This window comes from Astatotilapia calliptera, chromosome 5, assembly GCF_964374335.1.
Source record: "Astatotilapia calliptera chromosome 5, fAstCal68.1, whole genome shotgun sequence".
NCBI lineage: Eukaryota > Metazoa > Chordata > Actinopteri > Cichliformes > Cichlidae > Astatotilapia > Astatotilapia calliptera.
The window spans coordinates 37,679,980-37,698,153 of NC_137426.1; the positions used below are offsets into that span (position 1 = coordinate 37,679,980).

The window sequence follows — 18,174 nt, forward strand, 5'->3', positions numbered from 1 at the left end:
TGTAGAAAAGGCATTCACTGGGAAAATGATTATTATTACTTTCTCTTGTTGTAGTAAGTATAATCACAGCCAATATGGTGTTTAAGCTCATGTAAAGAGAGTTAATGCACAAATTTTGCCAATCATGCAAATTATGAATGACTGCATAACATGAATACGACACATGACATTTGCCTTTTTTATGTCTTTCTCTCTCTGTGTGCCGCATCGTCGAATGCATAATCTGGCATAAACAGATGCTGATCGAGCCCAGAAGCATGGCATGGACGAGTTTATTTCAGCTAACCCCTGTAACTTTGACCACGCCTCGCTGTTTGAGCTTGTCCAGCGCCTCACTCTGGACCACAGGCTTAATGACTCATATTCCTGCTTGGTAAGTAAATCAAAATCCAAAAAGAGTCTAAAACCTATAATTGATAGAAAAACCGGCAACAATGGTGGCTGTTGAGAGGGAAACAAAGAGAAACGATTGAGGTGTGCCAAATTTCACATGAAAAGTACTGAAAATCAGTGGTAACAGGTCTTATGGAGTGAACACAGGAATGCATTCTGTATCTTAGCAACCGTAGTGTCTTAATAATAAAAAGTCTTACTATCAGTAAAGATGTGGTTTAATATGCTCGCATGATACTATTGTTAAGTGCTATTACAGAGTGTTATAGCATATAAACATCACTTATTTCATCAGAGGAATCCGACAACAGTGTTTCTGTGTGTTACCAACAGGGCTGGTTTAGTCCTGGTCAGGTGTTTGTCTTGGATGAGTACTGTGCTCGTTATGGTGTTCGAGGCTGCCATCGCCATCTATGTTACCTGAGCGATCTGCTGGAGAGGGCAGAGAATGGAGCCATGATTGATCCCACACTGCTGCACTACAGCTTCGCCTTCTGTGCATCCCATGTCCATGGAAACAGGTAAATATCAACTCCTGTCTCCTTTATTTGCCCCAAATGCTCCAGTCCTCCTTTGTCAATGCAGAAATCACTGAAACTCTGAATAACTGAACTCTGAACTGAACAGTTAACCCTCTCAGGCTCAAATTAAACTTTTTGTTGCTAATGCACAACCAAGTCCTGCAGTGGTACTTCTGAGTAAAACAAACTCATCAAATATGTATGTGGGGTAATCAGGTTGTTAGTTTTCAACTGTTGCAAATCGGCAACGCCTGCCTCGAGAGGATTAACTAATAATTAAAACTGGAACAGGAGCAGACCACATATATGTGGATATGTAATATGTAACTTTGGGTTTGATTTGGTTGCAGCGGCTGATTTTAGTTTGATTTTGCATGTTGTTTTCATGCTCACTCTTCCATTTTTTTTTCTTTTTTTTGTGCTTTGTATAACCTTCTTGCCTTATTCACACTGTGACTTACCCTTCCTGCACAGACCCTAAAACCTGCACAGACCAGTGTGTTTGGCACTTACCAGTATCTTATAACCTTTTTACCCTTTATCCCTGAGATCCTTTCCCAAACTGCTAAAAGAAACTGAAAACCACAGAGTTCATGATAAAAAAAAGACTTTGGCTGTATGGTAAGATTTCCACAAAACATTTTTCTAACCAAAGGTTTCGATAACTGAGGTGTTCAACTCATCACTCAGCAGATAACGTACTGAAGAATCAAACGAGAGGTATACAGTAACCTATTCCCATCATATCACTAAAGGAGTATCACAGCTTCACATCCAGCTTTGTTAGCTGTTGATAACTGACTGACCCTAGAGCCAGTGTAGGTGTGGCTAAATGTTTCTGCCATTGAAAAGAAAGATCATCAGCACAGACAAAAAAAGGCTTATCAAAGGTAAACTTTAAATCTGAATCCAGCCTGAGACTTTCTGCGTGTTTGTCTGTTGGAAGATTGCCGTCAGTTTTACTCTAAGGAACAATTCTTTTGCAACTTGTAGACGAAACAGCCCTTTACTACAGTTTTTGTCAGTTTTGTCAGGTTGGGTGGGTCCGATTCCTGCCCTATCAGAGGTTTCCTTTTAAACTTTTTCTACCCCTCTTTTTACTGATTGTTCCTCAAAAGGAAACATTTGGTGTCTCCCCATAATAGCATATATCTTGTCCATCACTACTGACATAACTCACTACTACCTGATATAATTTGCATTTTATCAAATTAACCCATTATCTAAAATGTCATTACAACAGTTCCAGGAACTATTCAGTATGAGTGATGTGTTTTTCTAGATGATCTGAGCCAGGTGTGCTTGTGCTGAGATGTCAGCCTATGGAACAAACTTTACATTACATAATCATCCCAGTTCTGCTGTGACAAATTAAAGGCAAATCCTGAATACTTGATCCCTACACAAAGTTGCAAAGTTTGGGTCCGTTTGTCCCTTCTGAGGGAATGCTCACTGAAAATCAGGGCTCTTTATTGATTATAATAGAACTGTGTTGCATGCAAATCCATATAGTGCTAACCAGCGGTCATTAGGATATTTCCTCAGTGAATGGCAAAAATCAAGCAGGAACTTAAAGGAGTAAAGAACAACTCAGCCAAATATTAAAAACTATTTAAAATGATGTTGGTGTGTAAATGGTCTGTATTTGTAAAGCGCTTTACTTAGTCCCTAAGACCCCAAAGTGCTTTACACCACATTCAGTCATCCACACACTGGTGATGGCAGCTACGTTGTAGCCACAGCCACCCTGGGGCGCACTGACAGAGGCGAGGCTGCCGGACACTGGCGCCACCGGGCCCTCTGACCACCACCAGTAGGCAACGAGTGAAGTGTCTTGCCCAAGGACGCAACGACCGAGACTGTCCAAGCCGGGGCTCGAACCGGCAACCTTCTGATTACATGATGAACTGCCAACTCTTGAGCCACGATCGCCCCTTATAGAAGTAGCGTCTGAAAGAAGCTTTAAGTCCTCAGTAGTTAATGTTCTTTTTTCTTTAAAAGTCTTGAATTACAGTTAGTACTTAAAGCACACCTTGATTAGTTCATTCAGAATCAACAAATTACATTTTCCATATACTAATGGACGTGATGGTTTGGAGTGTGAAATCTGTGTGTGTGATGTTGACACCAGCAAATAAACAATTTTCACAGAGTGGGATATAAAACTTGTGGCTGTGCTTTTCAGTCGGATCAAACTGTGTCCTCTGTTGAAGGTTGTTTGGCTATGACTGATGAGTTCCCTGCATGTTATTCCACTAGCCTGTTATCTAAGTTGCACTATTTACCTCTTGTCTAATCTGCTGTGATGTGATCAGCCATCATATCTGTCAACATCACAGTCAGCTGTCGGCAGCTGAAGCCAAACAAAGATAGACGAGGGCCACTCCAGCATTGAGGGCAAAGGTCAGGGAGGGCTGTCTGTCAGTGCCCCCACCTCCAACCTGCATCATTTCTCCAACTAACCCTCCTGTATGTATCCATCCATCTATCAATCTTTTCATCTATCTGTGACAAATAGTGACGGAGGACTGAGGCCTTTTTTGATCACTATGGACAGATGGATAGCAGTCACTCTAACAGAAAGAGAGGGAAAGAACAGGGGGAAATATGACCAGCTAGAATTTTTGGAATTAGAAATGATAGGCTCATGCACTTTATTTAGTATCATAACAGACTTTACACATAGAAAAATGTTTGTGCAGGTGAATAAATATCTAAAAAAAGAGTAGAATTTTTTTTAAAATCCAAAAATAATTATATCTTTATGTAGTCCCGTCCACAGACACGAGGCAGAGACCTAATCTGCCAGTCCAGCCATCGTGCCTGGAGGTTGAGTCATGACATGTTGACAGGTTGTCATGTGTTATGGCTGAATGTCTCTGCAGCCATAGCTGCTGCATGTGCCCATATGCACACACCTCATCCTAGGCCAGACCAACCCTCCCCTCCCCCCAACACATAAATACCACACCACCGCTACTGCCTTCTAATAGCCTGCCAGCCTGGAGGTGTTGGTGCATCAAGTTAGACGCAACTGCCCGGTCACCTGCTAAAGAGTCAGGATTTGACTTCTGTAGAACTAAATGTCAACTCCATTCAGCTCCAGTGAAATGTCTTTAAAACAGATAAATAATATTTCAGCTGCAGTTGATTTTGTATTTGTGTTTAATTGGTACATTTGAAAGAAAACTGAACATTATTGCAGTTATTTTCACACAGCTGTTTTCACAGAAACATCTGGCATCTTTTTCAATGACATCAATGTCACTTTGTACTGTCAAACCTGACAATGCAAAATAATATTTTACTTTTCTTTTTTGAGTTTAAGTTCTATTATATAAATAATCAGTCTTTGTGTAGCACTGTATAGAAATGTTTACTAGTAAATACTAATCTAGATAGTGTGTATTCAGAGACATGCAAAGGTGTATTGAGATGTTTTGCATATTTATTTTAGATAAAGAGATTTTTTGGTAGAAAAAAATGTACTCCATGTAACATATATAAAAACAGAATGTAATGATTTGCAAATCTTATAAAGTCCTGTTGTTTTCACAATAGAACCTAGAAAAAAGTGAAACTGAATATAGAAACTGAAATATTTTACTGTTTCATGAACAGTGTTGGTCAAGTTACTTGAAAAAAGTAATCAGTAATTAATTACTGATTACTTCCCAAAAAAAGTAATCCCGTTACTTTACTGATTACTTATTTTCAAAAGTAATTAATTACTTAGTTACTTAGTTACTTTGTTACCTTTTTAAAAACACGATTTACAACCTGAAGAGGTGATAAAGCGATAGATCTTTCAGCCCAATTCTACTTTTTCTGCATAATCCATCATACAAAATGTAATCAAATGGAAAAGTCTCTTTTTAAAACTTGTTTTATTAGTTTTAATCTTTTAACTTTATGCATCAAGCAAAAATTTAATTATATGCAACATTCTCTGACTTGAATAAATTAGTTTAACATTTAAACCTATTTTTTGCACATTCCAGCTCATAAAATAAAATATTTTTTGTGTTTACACTCACTCTTTCAAATAGATGCAAGTAAAACACAGCAGAAAATAAATAAAGTCAAAGACTCAGCGGTCCTGTTGCTCTATTTTCACCTATTAAGCAACACTGGGGTAGGCGGAGGTTTACCCTGGTGCAGGTGTGCCGCGGTCAGTTGAAGAATCCGCGAGTTTCTCTGTGAGTTTCCCATTACGTCGTAGCTACTCGGTGCTTGTTTGGAAGTTTAGGAGTTTTTTTCGCTGTAAAAAGAAGTTTTCTTCCCACGCACAACGGACACTAATGTTTTTGTCACTTTTTATGGAATCAAACTCAAAGTACGGTCAGTGCTTCCACACTTTAAACACTGCACGCTCATACTCTCTCCCACAATCGATATGTGATCCATTGTTGATCTGCACACAGCTGTTGTCACCAACGGCGCACTCGCTTACGTCAGTGTCGTGAGACATTCTCGCAAAAAATCACGGTTTTAGTAACGCAGCGTTCCTACGGGAAAGTAACGGTAATCTAATTACCGTTTTTGCAATAGTAATCCCTTACTTTACTCGTTACTCGAAAAAAGTAATCAGATTACAGTAACGCGTTTGTAACGCGTTACTGCCCATCTCTGTTCATGAAACATATTAGCTACTTTTGAATTTGATGGCAGCAACACATATCAAAACATGTGGGACGGGGCAACAAAAGGCTGGAAAAGTAAGTACTACCAAAAAGATATAACTGAAGGAACATCAAGTATTTGGGTCATTAGGAGAAAAGATAACTGTGTCTACAAAATCACCGGACAATTTCAGAATAATGTTCATCAATGCAACATTAAAAAGAATTTGAATATCATATTAGCAATGCTTTATAATATTATCAAATGAAATTACTGTGCACAAAGAACAAGGACAAGCATCAATTAGTATAGATGATCGTGATCTTTGAGCTGCACTACATTAAAATAGATATGATTCTGTGAAGGAAATCACTGCATGGGCACAGGAACACTTCCAGAAATCACTGTGTGAACACAGTTTGGTGGAACAGCAATGTTCTCTCCAAAGGTATAATTTCCACTCAGAACTCAGTTTCTTAGATTTTGTAAAAACGAGTTTGAAGGGAAAATGGCAAATTTGCTCCATGGTGGTCTGGATGTGGTGGTGACTGCACAGAAAAACAGATGTGAAACTGCTGCCAACTTTCTGTCTGTCACAGAAGGCTTATTTGCTTGTTGTCTTCATCATAGCTGTGAGATCATCAGGTCAAGCAAACATGAGGAAGCTGCCAAGGAATGATATGTGGCTGAAAGAGAGAACACATGAAAGCCCTTCAGGACCTAATTAGTGTGAAATTTCCTTCTTTTATTTTCTGTCACAGTAAAGAAGTTGAGGTGCTTCTCATCAGTGAATTTTAGCCGTGATAATTCCTCTCCTGTTTTGGTTTTAGACTTTTACACTTGCACACAGCAAAATTAAGCACCAGTCGCATAACAAAGGAAAACAGTAAGCTTAGCACTCACACGGAAATTCACCACTAGGACCAAAGCTTTCATTAGCTGGTATTTTATTTATTTCTTTATTTCAATTTCAATGACACATTTATTATGATGCTTTAATTACTACTTGTTGTTCTTTCCAGCCCACCAAAATTGTAACTGTCTTTTTCAGACAATGCTCAGTAATATTAACTCTTGGGAGATAAACCAATGATGAGGTCAAAGCAACAAAGACACCATGCAGTCATCTCCTCATCAGTGTCATGCTTTCCACTAACAGAGCCCTACAGGTGACTGCAGCACACTGCTAGTGTCTGTTCAAATGTCCATAAAACCAAAGGGGAGCTTGGATGAGACGCGAACTGCTGAGCAACTTGATAATCCTTTAATCTAACACGGCACTCACGAAGTAGTGTAGCAAGTACCCCCCACCTCCCTCTAACACACAGTTTCTTGCTGTCTGTTGAAAGACGTGTCAAATGGAAGTTTGAGAAAGAGGGAGAGCGAGGAAGAGTGTCATGTCTCCTGCTTCTCAACATGCTGTCATGGCTCCAGTCCAGCGCCTCTTCTGTCACATGCACTCTGCTCACACTCTACCCAGACCCAACCATGTCACAAACGATAAACTCTCTCTCTCTCTCTCTCACTCACACACACACACACACACACACGCACACACACGCACACACACGCACACACACGCACACTCACACACACACACACACACACGCACACACACGCACACACACACACACACACACACACACGCACACACACACACGCACACACACACACACACATGCACGTACGCACGCACACGCACACACACACACACACACACACGTAAAGCTGTTTATATCTTATATATTAATATATGAAGAATAGAGCATAATAGTCCTGTGCACAATCTTTCATGTTATTTCAATCTTTCCATTTTGCATAATTCTTAACTAAAGTAACTAAAGCTTGTTTTCTCATGACGCAGTCTCATATCATTGGCATCAGTCGCTGGTGAGGTCTGGGCACTCTGCCAAGAAATGACGGGTAATTTTCTCCTGTCAACGTGGGTGCGATACATGGTGGACAACCCACAGCATCTATGGAAATAGATTTTTTTTCTAGTTTATGAAAATCTAAAATGGTGAAAATATCTACTTATTTCTCCAGACTTTTACATAAGAAGTATACATGATGTGTGAAATAAGAATGTGTTTTTATCATGATTTGCATTGTTCTAGATTTAGAGTGAAGATCAGCTTTTACCTCTGAAACAAATTTACTGACAAACAAGATGAGTTTCTGTGAAAATTTAACATTTACTCAAGAATTAGCAGTTTTATCAGCAACTCGAGTAAAACAAGTACTTAAAAGTACTCAAGTAAAAAAAAAAATCTATTTGACAAGTAGGTTGGTTTCACACATAAGGTTGAGTATAGTATAAGATTAAAATGCACATTTGGGCTGTCATAACTCATAGCAGCATGCAAAGACTTTTAATATTAGTTATTGTTTTAAACGGAGCCCAGTGGAAAATAAATATTTAGAGCTACTCTAAGACTAAATTAGAACCTAAATTAATCTTCCAAGGGATTAACTTTTGGTTATCAGTGTGTCTTAGGAAGTGTATATTTCAGCCAACCCCAGCAGGGGTGGGATCGATAGCTGAATACATAAATAAATAAATAAATAATGCATTAGTCTTCTTAAAAGTAATGCGGTACATTTTTTTTAAATTATTCACTAGATAGTAATTTGTTACTTATCCACATACAGTGTTTACATATAACCTAAAAACTGAATATACTGAGCAAAGCTGTTCGGTGTAGCTGGAAACTTCTTTAACTCAAGTGGTTTTTGTTGGCATTGTCGAGATTCTTCTACGTCGTACATGTGCAAGTGTATTCTGACTGTTTAGCTATATCAAGGAGCCTGTTCATGTGCATTTCTGGATTAAGGAGAGTCTGGTCCTCTGCACCTCAACACATACCTGAGGTTCTGGTATGGGGCCTCAGACCTCCTTTAGCATGCTCAGATACTAGGGGAAGAACTCCAGAGAACATCAGAAATTGTCTGGCTGGGTATTTCTCCTACCTTCTCCACCGGTGGAGGGAACTTAACTTAAAGCAGGGTCCTGCAGTGTAGTCAGTGATTCATTGTCAGCTTGAACTTCACAGACGCAACCCCATCATTTGGGATTCTGTCGACAAGGGCTGAACGGTCAACTGCCACTGAACTGTCAACCAGGTAACCCAGTGTTGCAGCTAAGCACTGTCCTCCTTGTGCTTCAGCAGTTCCTGCAGTGACTCATGCCATCATGAGGACACAGAGTGCAGTCACAGTAGCCCTAAAGCGCTTGATATAACTTGTGTCATTCACCCGTTCACCCAAGCATTTTTTCTAAGATTTTTGTACCTCAGTCCTTTTTTTCTAACATTCACACACATTCATTTGCTGATGGATACATCAGAGAGCAAGTACAATCTGAGGATAGAAGACGCACTTCCAAACAGGGAGAGAGTGCCCTGATGTAGAATGGGGAAGAGTGGTGGTTGATAGCCCAGAGATGCCTAAAACAGAGCCTGTAGCAGAGGAGGTGAGTGAATTCTGGGTGTATTCAACCTAGGACAGTTGAGAGGACCAGATGGAGGGGTTTTGAGGAGTGATGCAGCCGAGGGAGATCTCAATCTCCTGGTTGAGCCTTTCAGTTTGTCCATTTGTCTGTTGGTGTTGGCCCCGAGGGCATTGCAAAATGCCTTCCAAGCTTGGGCGATGAACTGGGATTCTGTGTAACTTAAAAACATGAACAGCAAGTAGTTTGGCTATGTCTGAGGCCATGGGTAATTTCTCAAGGACTAGAAATTGAGCTGCTGTAGAGAATCTAAGAACCCATTCACACACATTCCAAGTGTGTGAATGTGTGTGTGAATGGGTGGATGACAGGTTGTGTAAAGCGCTTTGGGGTCCTTAGGGACTAGAAAAGCTCTATACAAAATACAAGCCATTTACAGGCCAATCTATCAATGGTAGATAAGGTTACTGTCACACCGGGCTGTTAACCCACTCTAGGTCATGTGTCTCATTACATGAGCCAATGTGTAAAAAAAAGGTGTGGGTCATTATCAACACTGAGTACTGCTTTTATTTCTGGCACAGATGGCACATGCCACTACATAGTCCTTGACATACCTCCATGATGACCAAGCAGAAGTAACGTTTGAAAAGAGAAATGGGTGGCCAGTGTAAGTCCAGTGGATCACAACAGAATGGTCAGTGATGGAATCCTATCGGTAGTTAGGGGGACCTAAGGATCATGTTCATCCTGCACAGCTTGATGGCTCATTTTCTACAAATCCCATTTCAGTGATCCAACAGTACATGAAGCATGAAGTATGGAGAATTCATTCAGGGTCCAGCAGGCTGGTGTCATCCAAGTACTCGTTAGAGAGTGCGTCCGTTTTGACATTCCTTGACTCTGAGTGATAGAACATTAAAATTGAAATGTCAGGAAAAATGGAGACCAGTGGGCTGGATGAGCATTTAACCTTTTAGCACTTTTAAGGTAATTGAGGTTCTTGTGATTTGTTCAGATAACAAAAGTCTGCTCGGCCTCCTCCAGCCAGTGGCATCACACCTCCAGTGATGCTCTACATCATAATTGAGTACAGTGGGGATCAGCTACCAGAAGGAGAAGGTACGGGGTTGCAGGTTACCTTGGAGGCCTGACCACTGCGAGAGAACTGCCCCCACCCTGGAGTCAGACACATCTACCTCAATGATGAACTGGAGCTTGGTATCTGGTTGCATGAGGACTGGTGCTGAGGTGAACAGTTCCTTTAATTAAGTGAAGGCTGCTGCAGCTTCTGAGTAACAAACAAAGGGCACTTTAGGCGAAGTGAGATGTGTGAGAGGTGTAGCTACCTGACTGTAGTTGCGGATGAAGCATCAATAAAATGAAAAGCAGAGGAAATGCTGTACCAGCTTCTGAGATGGAAGGAAGAAAGGTCTCTCAACACATCATTTACCAGAGCTTGAAAGACAGCGCATGCATTTGTTAATCCAAAGGGTATGACCAGGTATAAAGTGTCCAATATGTGTCAAAGGCTTCCACTCGTCACCCTTCCAGATGCGTATTAAGTGGTAGACGTTACGGAGATTGAGTTCAGTGAAATCAGTGACCCCCGGGAGGGGCTTAAAAGCAGAAGTGATTGGGGGCAGTGGATATTTGTTCTTGAAGGTTATTTGAGTCCACGATAGTCTATGCATTTGTCTTTCTTAATAACAAACAAATAAACAGCACCTACAAGGGAGGAAGACGGACAGATGATTCAAGCGGCCAAAGATTGTATTTTTCCATCACTTCCTTCCCATGCCGCGACAGGTTGTAAAGGCAACTGAAGGGAAGATTGATGGTGCAGTCATAGGTTCTGTGCAAAGACAGAGATAGGGCTTTATCTTTAGTGAACACTTCCTGTAAATTGTGGTATTCTCTGGCACAGCTGAAAGATCGGGAGGAGTTGTGTGAGCTGAATCAAACTTCAGAAACTAGTCCAACTTACTGCCGGCAATATGAACCAAGCCCGCGCTATGGTTGTACAGGGAGTGAACGGCCAACAGCCAGACACTCCATACTCCCAAAGCATCGCCCACATGATACTTTGAGGGTTGAGATTGAATGCCTTGCCCACAAAATGAAGTAAAAAGTTAAGCAAAAAAGTACACTGGTTTGGCAAACTTCCACACACCCTTGAATATCCCCAAGGTGATGGTCTAGTGTCCCACAACCAGGAGGAAAACTGCATTGTTCCACCTAAATCCAAAGTTCAGCTAATGGACAGACTGTCCTCTCCAGTACCCTAGCATAGATTTTCTGAGGAGTGTAATGCCCTAATAATTGGATCACTCCCTCACCCCTTTTAAACAAGGGAACCATCACCCCAGTCTGCCAATCCAGAGGCAATGCCCGAGACCTCAACCACCACAATGGTAGTGGGATGCTTTGTGAATACAGCACTGCTTCCCCCTCCTGACTCCTCTAATTGTTTGCTAGAATTGCTCTGAGGCAAACCGAAAGCCTTAATCCATGGTCTCACCAAACTCTTCCCACACAGTTTTTTGCATCAACCACTGCCTGAGCTTCACTCTCCTTGGCTTAGCAGTCAGCTGCAACTGGAGACCAAGTCCGATCTTTACCATCTGGTTCTCAGATTATTCCCACACCAAGAACGAACTACCCTGCAGCCACAACTCCCTGGGGCAGGCTCAGCAATGGAGATGCAGAACATGGTTCACTCAGCATCAGTATCTGCAGAGCACCCTTAATAATCTAATCGAAGCTCTGCCAGAGGTGGGAATTGAAGATGTCGTGGAATGGTGCCTCTGCCAGCTCATTATACATTTGGATGCACCAGGTATGCCCAGCATCTTCCCCAACCACCAGATCCAACAGTTGACAGTTCAGCATCTCTCTTTAACTGCATGTCCAAGACATATAGCCGTAGATCTGATGATATGATTACAAAATCAATCATCAACCGCTGTGTCCTGGTGTGTACCAGAGTGCACTCTCCAGCACCCTACCCAGTGAATCCAACAAGGCTGACACACGGGTACAGATGACAGTCAGGACCTAAGGTTCCCCCTAAGGTGCAGGCAAGCAACCCCTCATCCACTGGTGAAAACTTCAACATACAGGCAGCAAACTGGGAGGATACAAGTATACCCACCCCTGCTTGCTCATTTAGGGCAATTCCATAATCAAACAGAATCAGTCAATGTGCTGCTAGGCAGAAGCAGGACTCGGGTGTGGACTCTCTTCAAATTAAAAAGTAAATTTATTTACTAGTGGTGCAACTACACTACCGCCCAAAGATTTTACAACAATCTTTCCAGTCATTTATTGCAATTCAAGTCATTCAAGTCCAATGAATAGCTTGAAATGGTACAAAGGTAAGTGTTGAACTGCCAGAGGTTAAAAAAAAAGGTAAGGTTACCCAAAATTGAAAAATAATGAACATTTCATAATTATAAGAAAAGGGCTTTTTCGGTGAACACAAAATAGGTTAATAATTTAAAGCTGTCCTGCAGGTTGATCAAGCCTTGAAAGCTGCTGTTACTAATGCCTATGGGTGTTTAAATTTTTCTGGATTACTTACAACCCCCTGTCTGCATAAATGCAGTGATGGAACACACTGTGATACCATACCTTAGTGAGCATCAGTTGAACAGTATTGCACTGCAGAAAGTAGTGTGTTGCTACAAAATGGTGAGAAAAAAGGAAATTAACAATAGAAGAGAGACAGATAATCACAACACTTAAAAATTTACCTCTTTTCTATACAGAAATTGCAAGAAAATGTCAAGGAAAGCAGAAGCAGAAAGAATACTGAAACTATAATTCACGTATAATGACGTTACTTTCTATAACACACACACACTCACACGCACACATATGCATGTACACTGACACAGACCTACACTCACCCCCACCCCCTCCAAATGCCTTCGAAGCTTATGTCTTCTATGTCGTGACATGTGCTGATTCATGTGCTGAGGTGCTTTTTTCTGTTCTCAAACTGATCTCCCGGTTGGAGCTCAGTCTGGGGGGAGTTATTTTTTCTCCTCGTCTTTCCTCATGTTGTGCATTTTCCATTGTTATACCCCTCTGACCTGTCTTCCCCATGTGATGTTGTAATGAATGTATGGTCGGAAGGGTAAGATGGCACTGGCAAAGGTCAGCAGCCTTAACCCAACAAATTTCCCATGCTTGGGACTAATAAAGGTTATCTTATCTCATCTTAACCAGTAATTTGAGGTTGTTGAGGAAACACTTTTAGTTAATAACATAATAGGTGAATAATGTGGTCATGGATTCACCAAGTGCTTTGCCGACTAATAAAGTGTTACCACAAAAACAAATGTTTTGTTTATGTGAATCTGCATGTTGAATACTTTGTATGAATTTTGCATATTTAAATAATTTAATTAATCTGAAATATAATTAAACCATCTCAGCGTGCATGCCTCCACTTACAATGCCTCCTTCAGTTATAGGCACAACTACTTGATCCTGGTTTGCTGTTGGATGCTTCATAATGTCTCCTATATGTAAGACATTATGAAGGCTCTACAAAGAAATGTTGGCCCACCCCATGTGCTGTGAGAGCCTGTAACTCATTCTCCAGGGGGCAAACTGAAACTTTTTTCAGATTATGTTGGTGCCACCAGCACGGTGGCACGGTGGTTAGCACTGTTGCCGCACAGCAAGAGGGTCCTGAGTTCAATTCCACCATCAGGCCGGGGTCTTTCTGTGTGGAGTTTGCATGTTTTCCCTGGGTACTCCGGCTTCCTCCCACAGTCCAAATCTAAATTGCCCATAAGTGTGAATCTGTGAGTGAATGTGAGTCTGTGTCTCTGCGTGTTGGCCCTACGACAGACTGGCGACCTGTCCAGGGTGTACCCTGCCTCTTGCCCTATGACAAGCTGGGATAGGCTCCAGCGCCCCCCACGACCCTGGAAAGGACAAGAGGAAGCGAATGGATGGATGTTATATGGAGTGACCCTGATAAGAAAATTTTAATTTTAATTTACTGATTAATTCCAGTTTCAACACCACAGTTTTAATAAAGAACAGAAGATATGCATTTTACATTTCAATTAATAAAAGTAAGTAATATTGCCATTTCCTTTATTAAAAAAGTTAACAGTTTTTTAAAAATATGAATTATACGTTAGATCGAAATCTGAGGTATAAGCAAATGCTAACATTATCCGTGGAAAATATGGGTATTTTGACATTTGTGCTGAAAGGTTCAACAGAAACTTTGAGTGCATTTTTTCAAATGCCTCTGTGTTTCAGGCCCGACGGTATCGGCACAGTCACTGTTGAGGAGAAAGAGCGCTTTGAGGAAATCAAGGAGAGGCTACGGGTGCTTCTTGAAAACCAGATTACACACTTCCGGTAGGACCCATTGCAACAACTACACAATGACACATTGTCCAATTGGACTGTTGAAGTTTGAAAAAAAAAACAAAACAAACCTCTTTTCTAAACAGGTACTGTTTTCCATTTGGAAGACCTGAAGGGGCATTGAAGGCAACTCTGTCCCTGCTCGAAAGGGTAAGACTGTTGTAACACAGGATAAAACATAAGATTGATCCTACCTGTTTTTGGTGGCTCTTTGGGAAGGACTATATGTCCAGTCATACAATACTACGCTGCTATTTCTTTTTTATCATTGTTGATTTTGCTACTACTTGCTAGGTTTGTCAGGTTTCTTTTTATTTACTGGAGGGAAAGAGTTAGTTGATTTTTATAACAAACAATGCGGAGCAAACTGAAACCTGTTTAATTCTGCTCTCTACCTTTAAACTTTAGCTCAAACTGTCATCTTTTCTTGAAACTAATGATAATATTTCCATGCCAAAACCAAACAAAACAACAATAATTAAAAGTAATAAAACTCTTAACATGAGGACAACAAAACCTAAAGATTTAATGGGACATATGGAGGCTATAGAGTAATTTTTTCATTTAAGCCTGAGGACATGTTTTTACAATATTTATTTACATCTTTTATTAAAAGGTACTGCAAAAATAAATAAATAACAATAATTTTGCTGTGTTTTTTGTATAAGGTTTTAATGAAAGATATTGTCACCCCAGTCCCACAAGAGGAAGTCAAAGGTGTGATCCGTAAGTGTTTGGAGCAGGCAGCTCAGGTCAATTACCAGCGTCTGTCAGAGTATGCAAAACTGGAAGGTACGTTATTACTCTGCTCCTTTGTGTGAACGCAATCTTGCTATAGTGCTAGTGGTAGCTGCAATAGTAGTAGTCGTAGTAAAAGCTGTTATGACATTTATTGTTTTTTGGAAATTCCATTTCCATCTTATGGGAACTGTCAGATAAATATATCCAAATGAAGAACACATTACAGTTATAGACATTGCATACCTTAACAAAAACAAATGCCAATTAATATGCTATGCAGAACCAGATGGGAAAGATCTGAAGTGCAGAGGGGATTTTCTAATCTTAGTGGGGAGGTTATTTAAAATTATGGTGACAGTATATGAGAATGTTTAATAAGCTTGTAAAACACAGAAAATTGAAATGCAAAAGTAGTAAATATTTTCACCGAATTTGACCAATCAAACATTAATAAACTGAAACAGTAGTAAACCGATGAAGTCAGGGGTCTATTTCTCTATAGATTTTGCAGACAATATTTGAAATGCTAGAACAACATTTCAAATAATGTCTAGTATCAAAATGGATAAAATCAAGCAAAACTGTATGGTAGTACTTTAAATGACAGCAACTATTTAGTTTTTCTTCATCATTTTTTTACTAAGATAATTACAGTAAAAATGCATTCAATTCAATCTTGCTGACTTCTTCCACCGTGCTTTAGCTTCTCGTTCAGCCGAGTCTTACACTGCCTTGGTTTACCTTTGACTTGCCTGGTAACTGAGAAGATTCTCCTTGTTTCCTGTTCTGGGTTTTCCTTGTGTTCTGATGACTTCCACACTAATCCTTCTGTTTTCCTTATCTATTGGCCTTTTCTGCTTTTAACCTCTGTTTTAAAGCAGGTGGGCGAGTAAGACACAATGAGACTATCTTTTGTGCCAGGATTTTATCTTACTTTTGTTTCTTGCCTCGTCTAGGTTTTCTTTAACAGCAACAAGCATTCTGTAGGCCCCTGAAACAATGACTTATTAACTGTGTCAGAACACTAACCTCTTTTAATGTGTGATAATTCTTCAGATTTGACATGTGAATATGTAAATTTAATATCTTTTGAACTTACTATATGTGTGACCTTAAACCTTTGACATTAAGATTATTAATGTTCAATATAACAGCTGAGCTATTTTCTTGTCTTCTGAAATAGACTTTACATATACAGCACCAATATTTTCTCTGTTTTAGGAACAGATGTCATTATTCTCTGGAACTTTTTCATACTTGACAATCAACTCTAACAGACTCAAACTGACACGTTTGATTAGAGTCATGTAATACACATAAGACAAGTAATTAACTGCTTTGAATTTAAGGGTGTTTTCACACATGCGGTGTGTAATTCATTCAAATTAACTCTGGTTTGTTTTTGCCCTTTGGTGTGACTCGTTTGGGCAGATATGAACACAGTAATTGCGCTTGGACCAAAACAACCGCACTCTGGAGGAGGTGGTCTTGGCATGGTTCCAAATGAACGCCAGAGGAGTTGGTTTACAACGTATAACAACTAGTTGTAATCAGTTTGAACTAAAAAAAAAAAAGCTGTACATATGCTTTGTATTCTAGGATGTGGCAAGGTTTCCGTTACGCCCCACTTAAAAATGAAGTGTTGTCTGGGGTGGGGGCCCCCAGCCACTAGAGGTCAGCGACCGTAACAGTTTCCATGATCCTTATCTGTTTACTTTTTGTTTATGTCCAGTTTATGTGTCGTAGTCTTAGTCAGTGTTTATTTCATGTTTTATATTGTTAGTCTTTGTCCTAAATGCATTGTTTTCAGTTTTGCTTCCCTCTGTCTCATTTCCTTGATTTAGTTCAGATGTGTTCCCTGGTGTGTTCCATCTCCCTGATTACCTCATGTGTGTGTTCAAGCCCTCAGTTTCCATAGCTCTTTGTCGCGTTGTACTGTTTATAGTGTTAGCATTTTGGGTTTGCAACTCCACGCACTCTGCGACACAAAGTGTTTTAGGTGTGCAAAGGTCTGTATGGGCTAGCAACTAGCTGTGAAATGAATGTAAATTCTTGTTCAAGTAGAATACAAGACCTTTTTCCTGTATTTACTTTTGTTGCTTCCACTCCAGACAGCTCTGGCGAATAAGCAGACTGAATCTTCTCACGTGGTTTGTAGTGACGCATTTTGATTCACTTGGATTTTTTTTCTCTGAGTAAAAACAAACCCAAACATGGGGAAACGATAAAACTGACTAGAACCGCATCAGCTGATTCAGACCAGAGTAAATGAACTACAGGTGTGAAAATGCCCAATGATACAATAGAATGCTGCTCAAAAAAATTAGAAATTCTTTGAAAACAAATTAGGTTTCAGTGGAGAAATTACATAATGCTGGATATGAAAATGCAAATTATCAACCTACAAAAGGTTAATTTCAAAGACACTCAAAAATCAACCAAAAAAAGTAATGTGGCACACTAGTCCATGTTGCTGAAACGTCATTGTAGCAACTCAAAGCGAGTTGTTTGAATGTACTTGCTCCTAATGAGAAGGCATACGCCTAATGACTCAACAGATTGTGCTCCTGGACAGTCTGAGATGCAGCCTGGTGGTACTGGATGGACTGAAATATAGTGTGCTAAGGGTCCTCTATTGGATTTAGGTCTGGCAAGCTTGGGGGCCAGTCTATGTTATCAGTTCCTTAATCCTCCAGGCGCTGCATGCATGCATGCTCTTGCCATATGATACACGTGCATGTCATGCACCAGGAGCACCTAGGACTCAGTGCAGCAGCATAGGGTCTGACAATGGTTCCAAGGATTTAAACCCAATATCTATTCAGGTGCCGTTGCCTAGCAGTGACCACTGGTACCTCTAGAGGCTATTGGGCAGACGTTCACATCAGTGTCCTGTTGGAGGTCATTTTGTACTGCACTGGCAGTACTTATCCTATTCGTCCTTGCGCAAAGGGGCAGATACCCGTCCTGGTGATGGCTTGAAGATATTGTACAACTTCACATTCTTGAGACTGTGCTGGGAGACCCAGTAAACCTTCTGGAAATGGTATG

The 18,174-nt window shown here is 40.4% G+C and overlaps 1 protein-coding gene across 3 annotated transcripts in view; it reads left to right on the top strand.

The window, feature by feature from the left end:
* The window catches only part of LOC113023063 (calcium-dependent secretion activator 1), a 359,245-nt gene that overhangs the window by 209,180 nt on the left and 131,891 nt on the right, over positions 1 to 18,174 (top strand). For all 3 annotated transcript variants that reach the window (XM_080301445.1, XM_080301446.1, XM_026169137.2), the window contains exons 12-16: positions 237 to 373; positions 727 to 914; positions 14,272 to 14,373; positions 14,469 to 14,532; positions 15,051 to 15,174. In XM_080301445.1, coding sequence (XP_080157571.1) covers positions 237 to 373; positions 727 to 914; positions 14,272 to 14,373; positions 14,469 to 14,532; positions 15,051 to 15,174 — 615 coding nt within the window. The remainder of the gene's footprint in view (positions 1 to 236; positions 374 to 726; positions 915 to 14,271; positions 14,374 to 14,468; positions 14,533 to 15,050; positions 15,175 to 18,174) is intronic.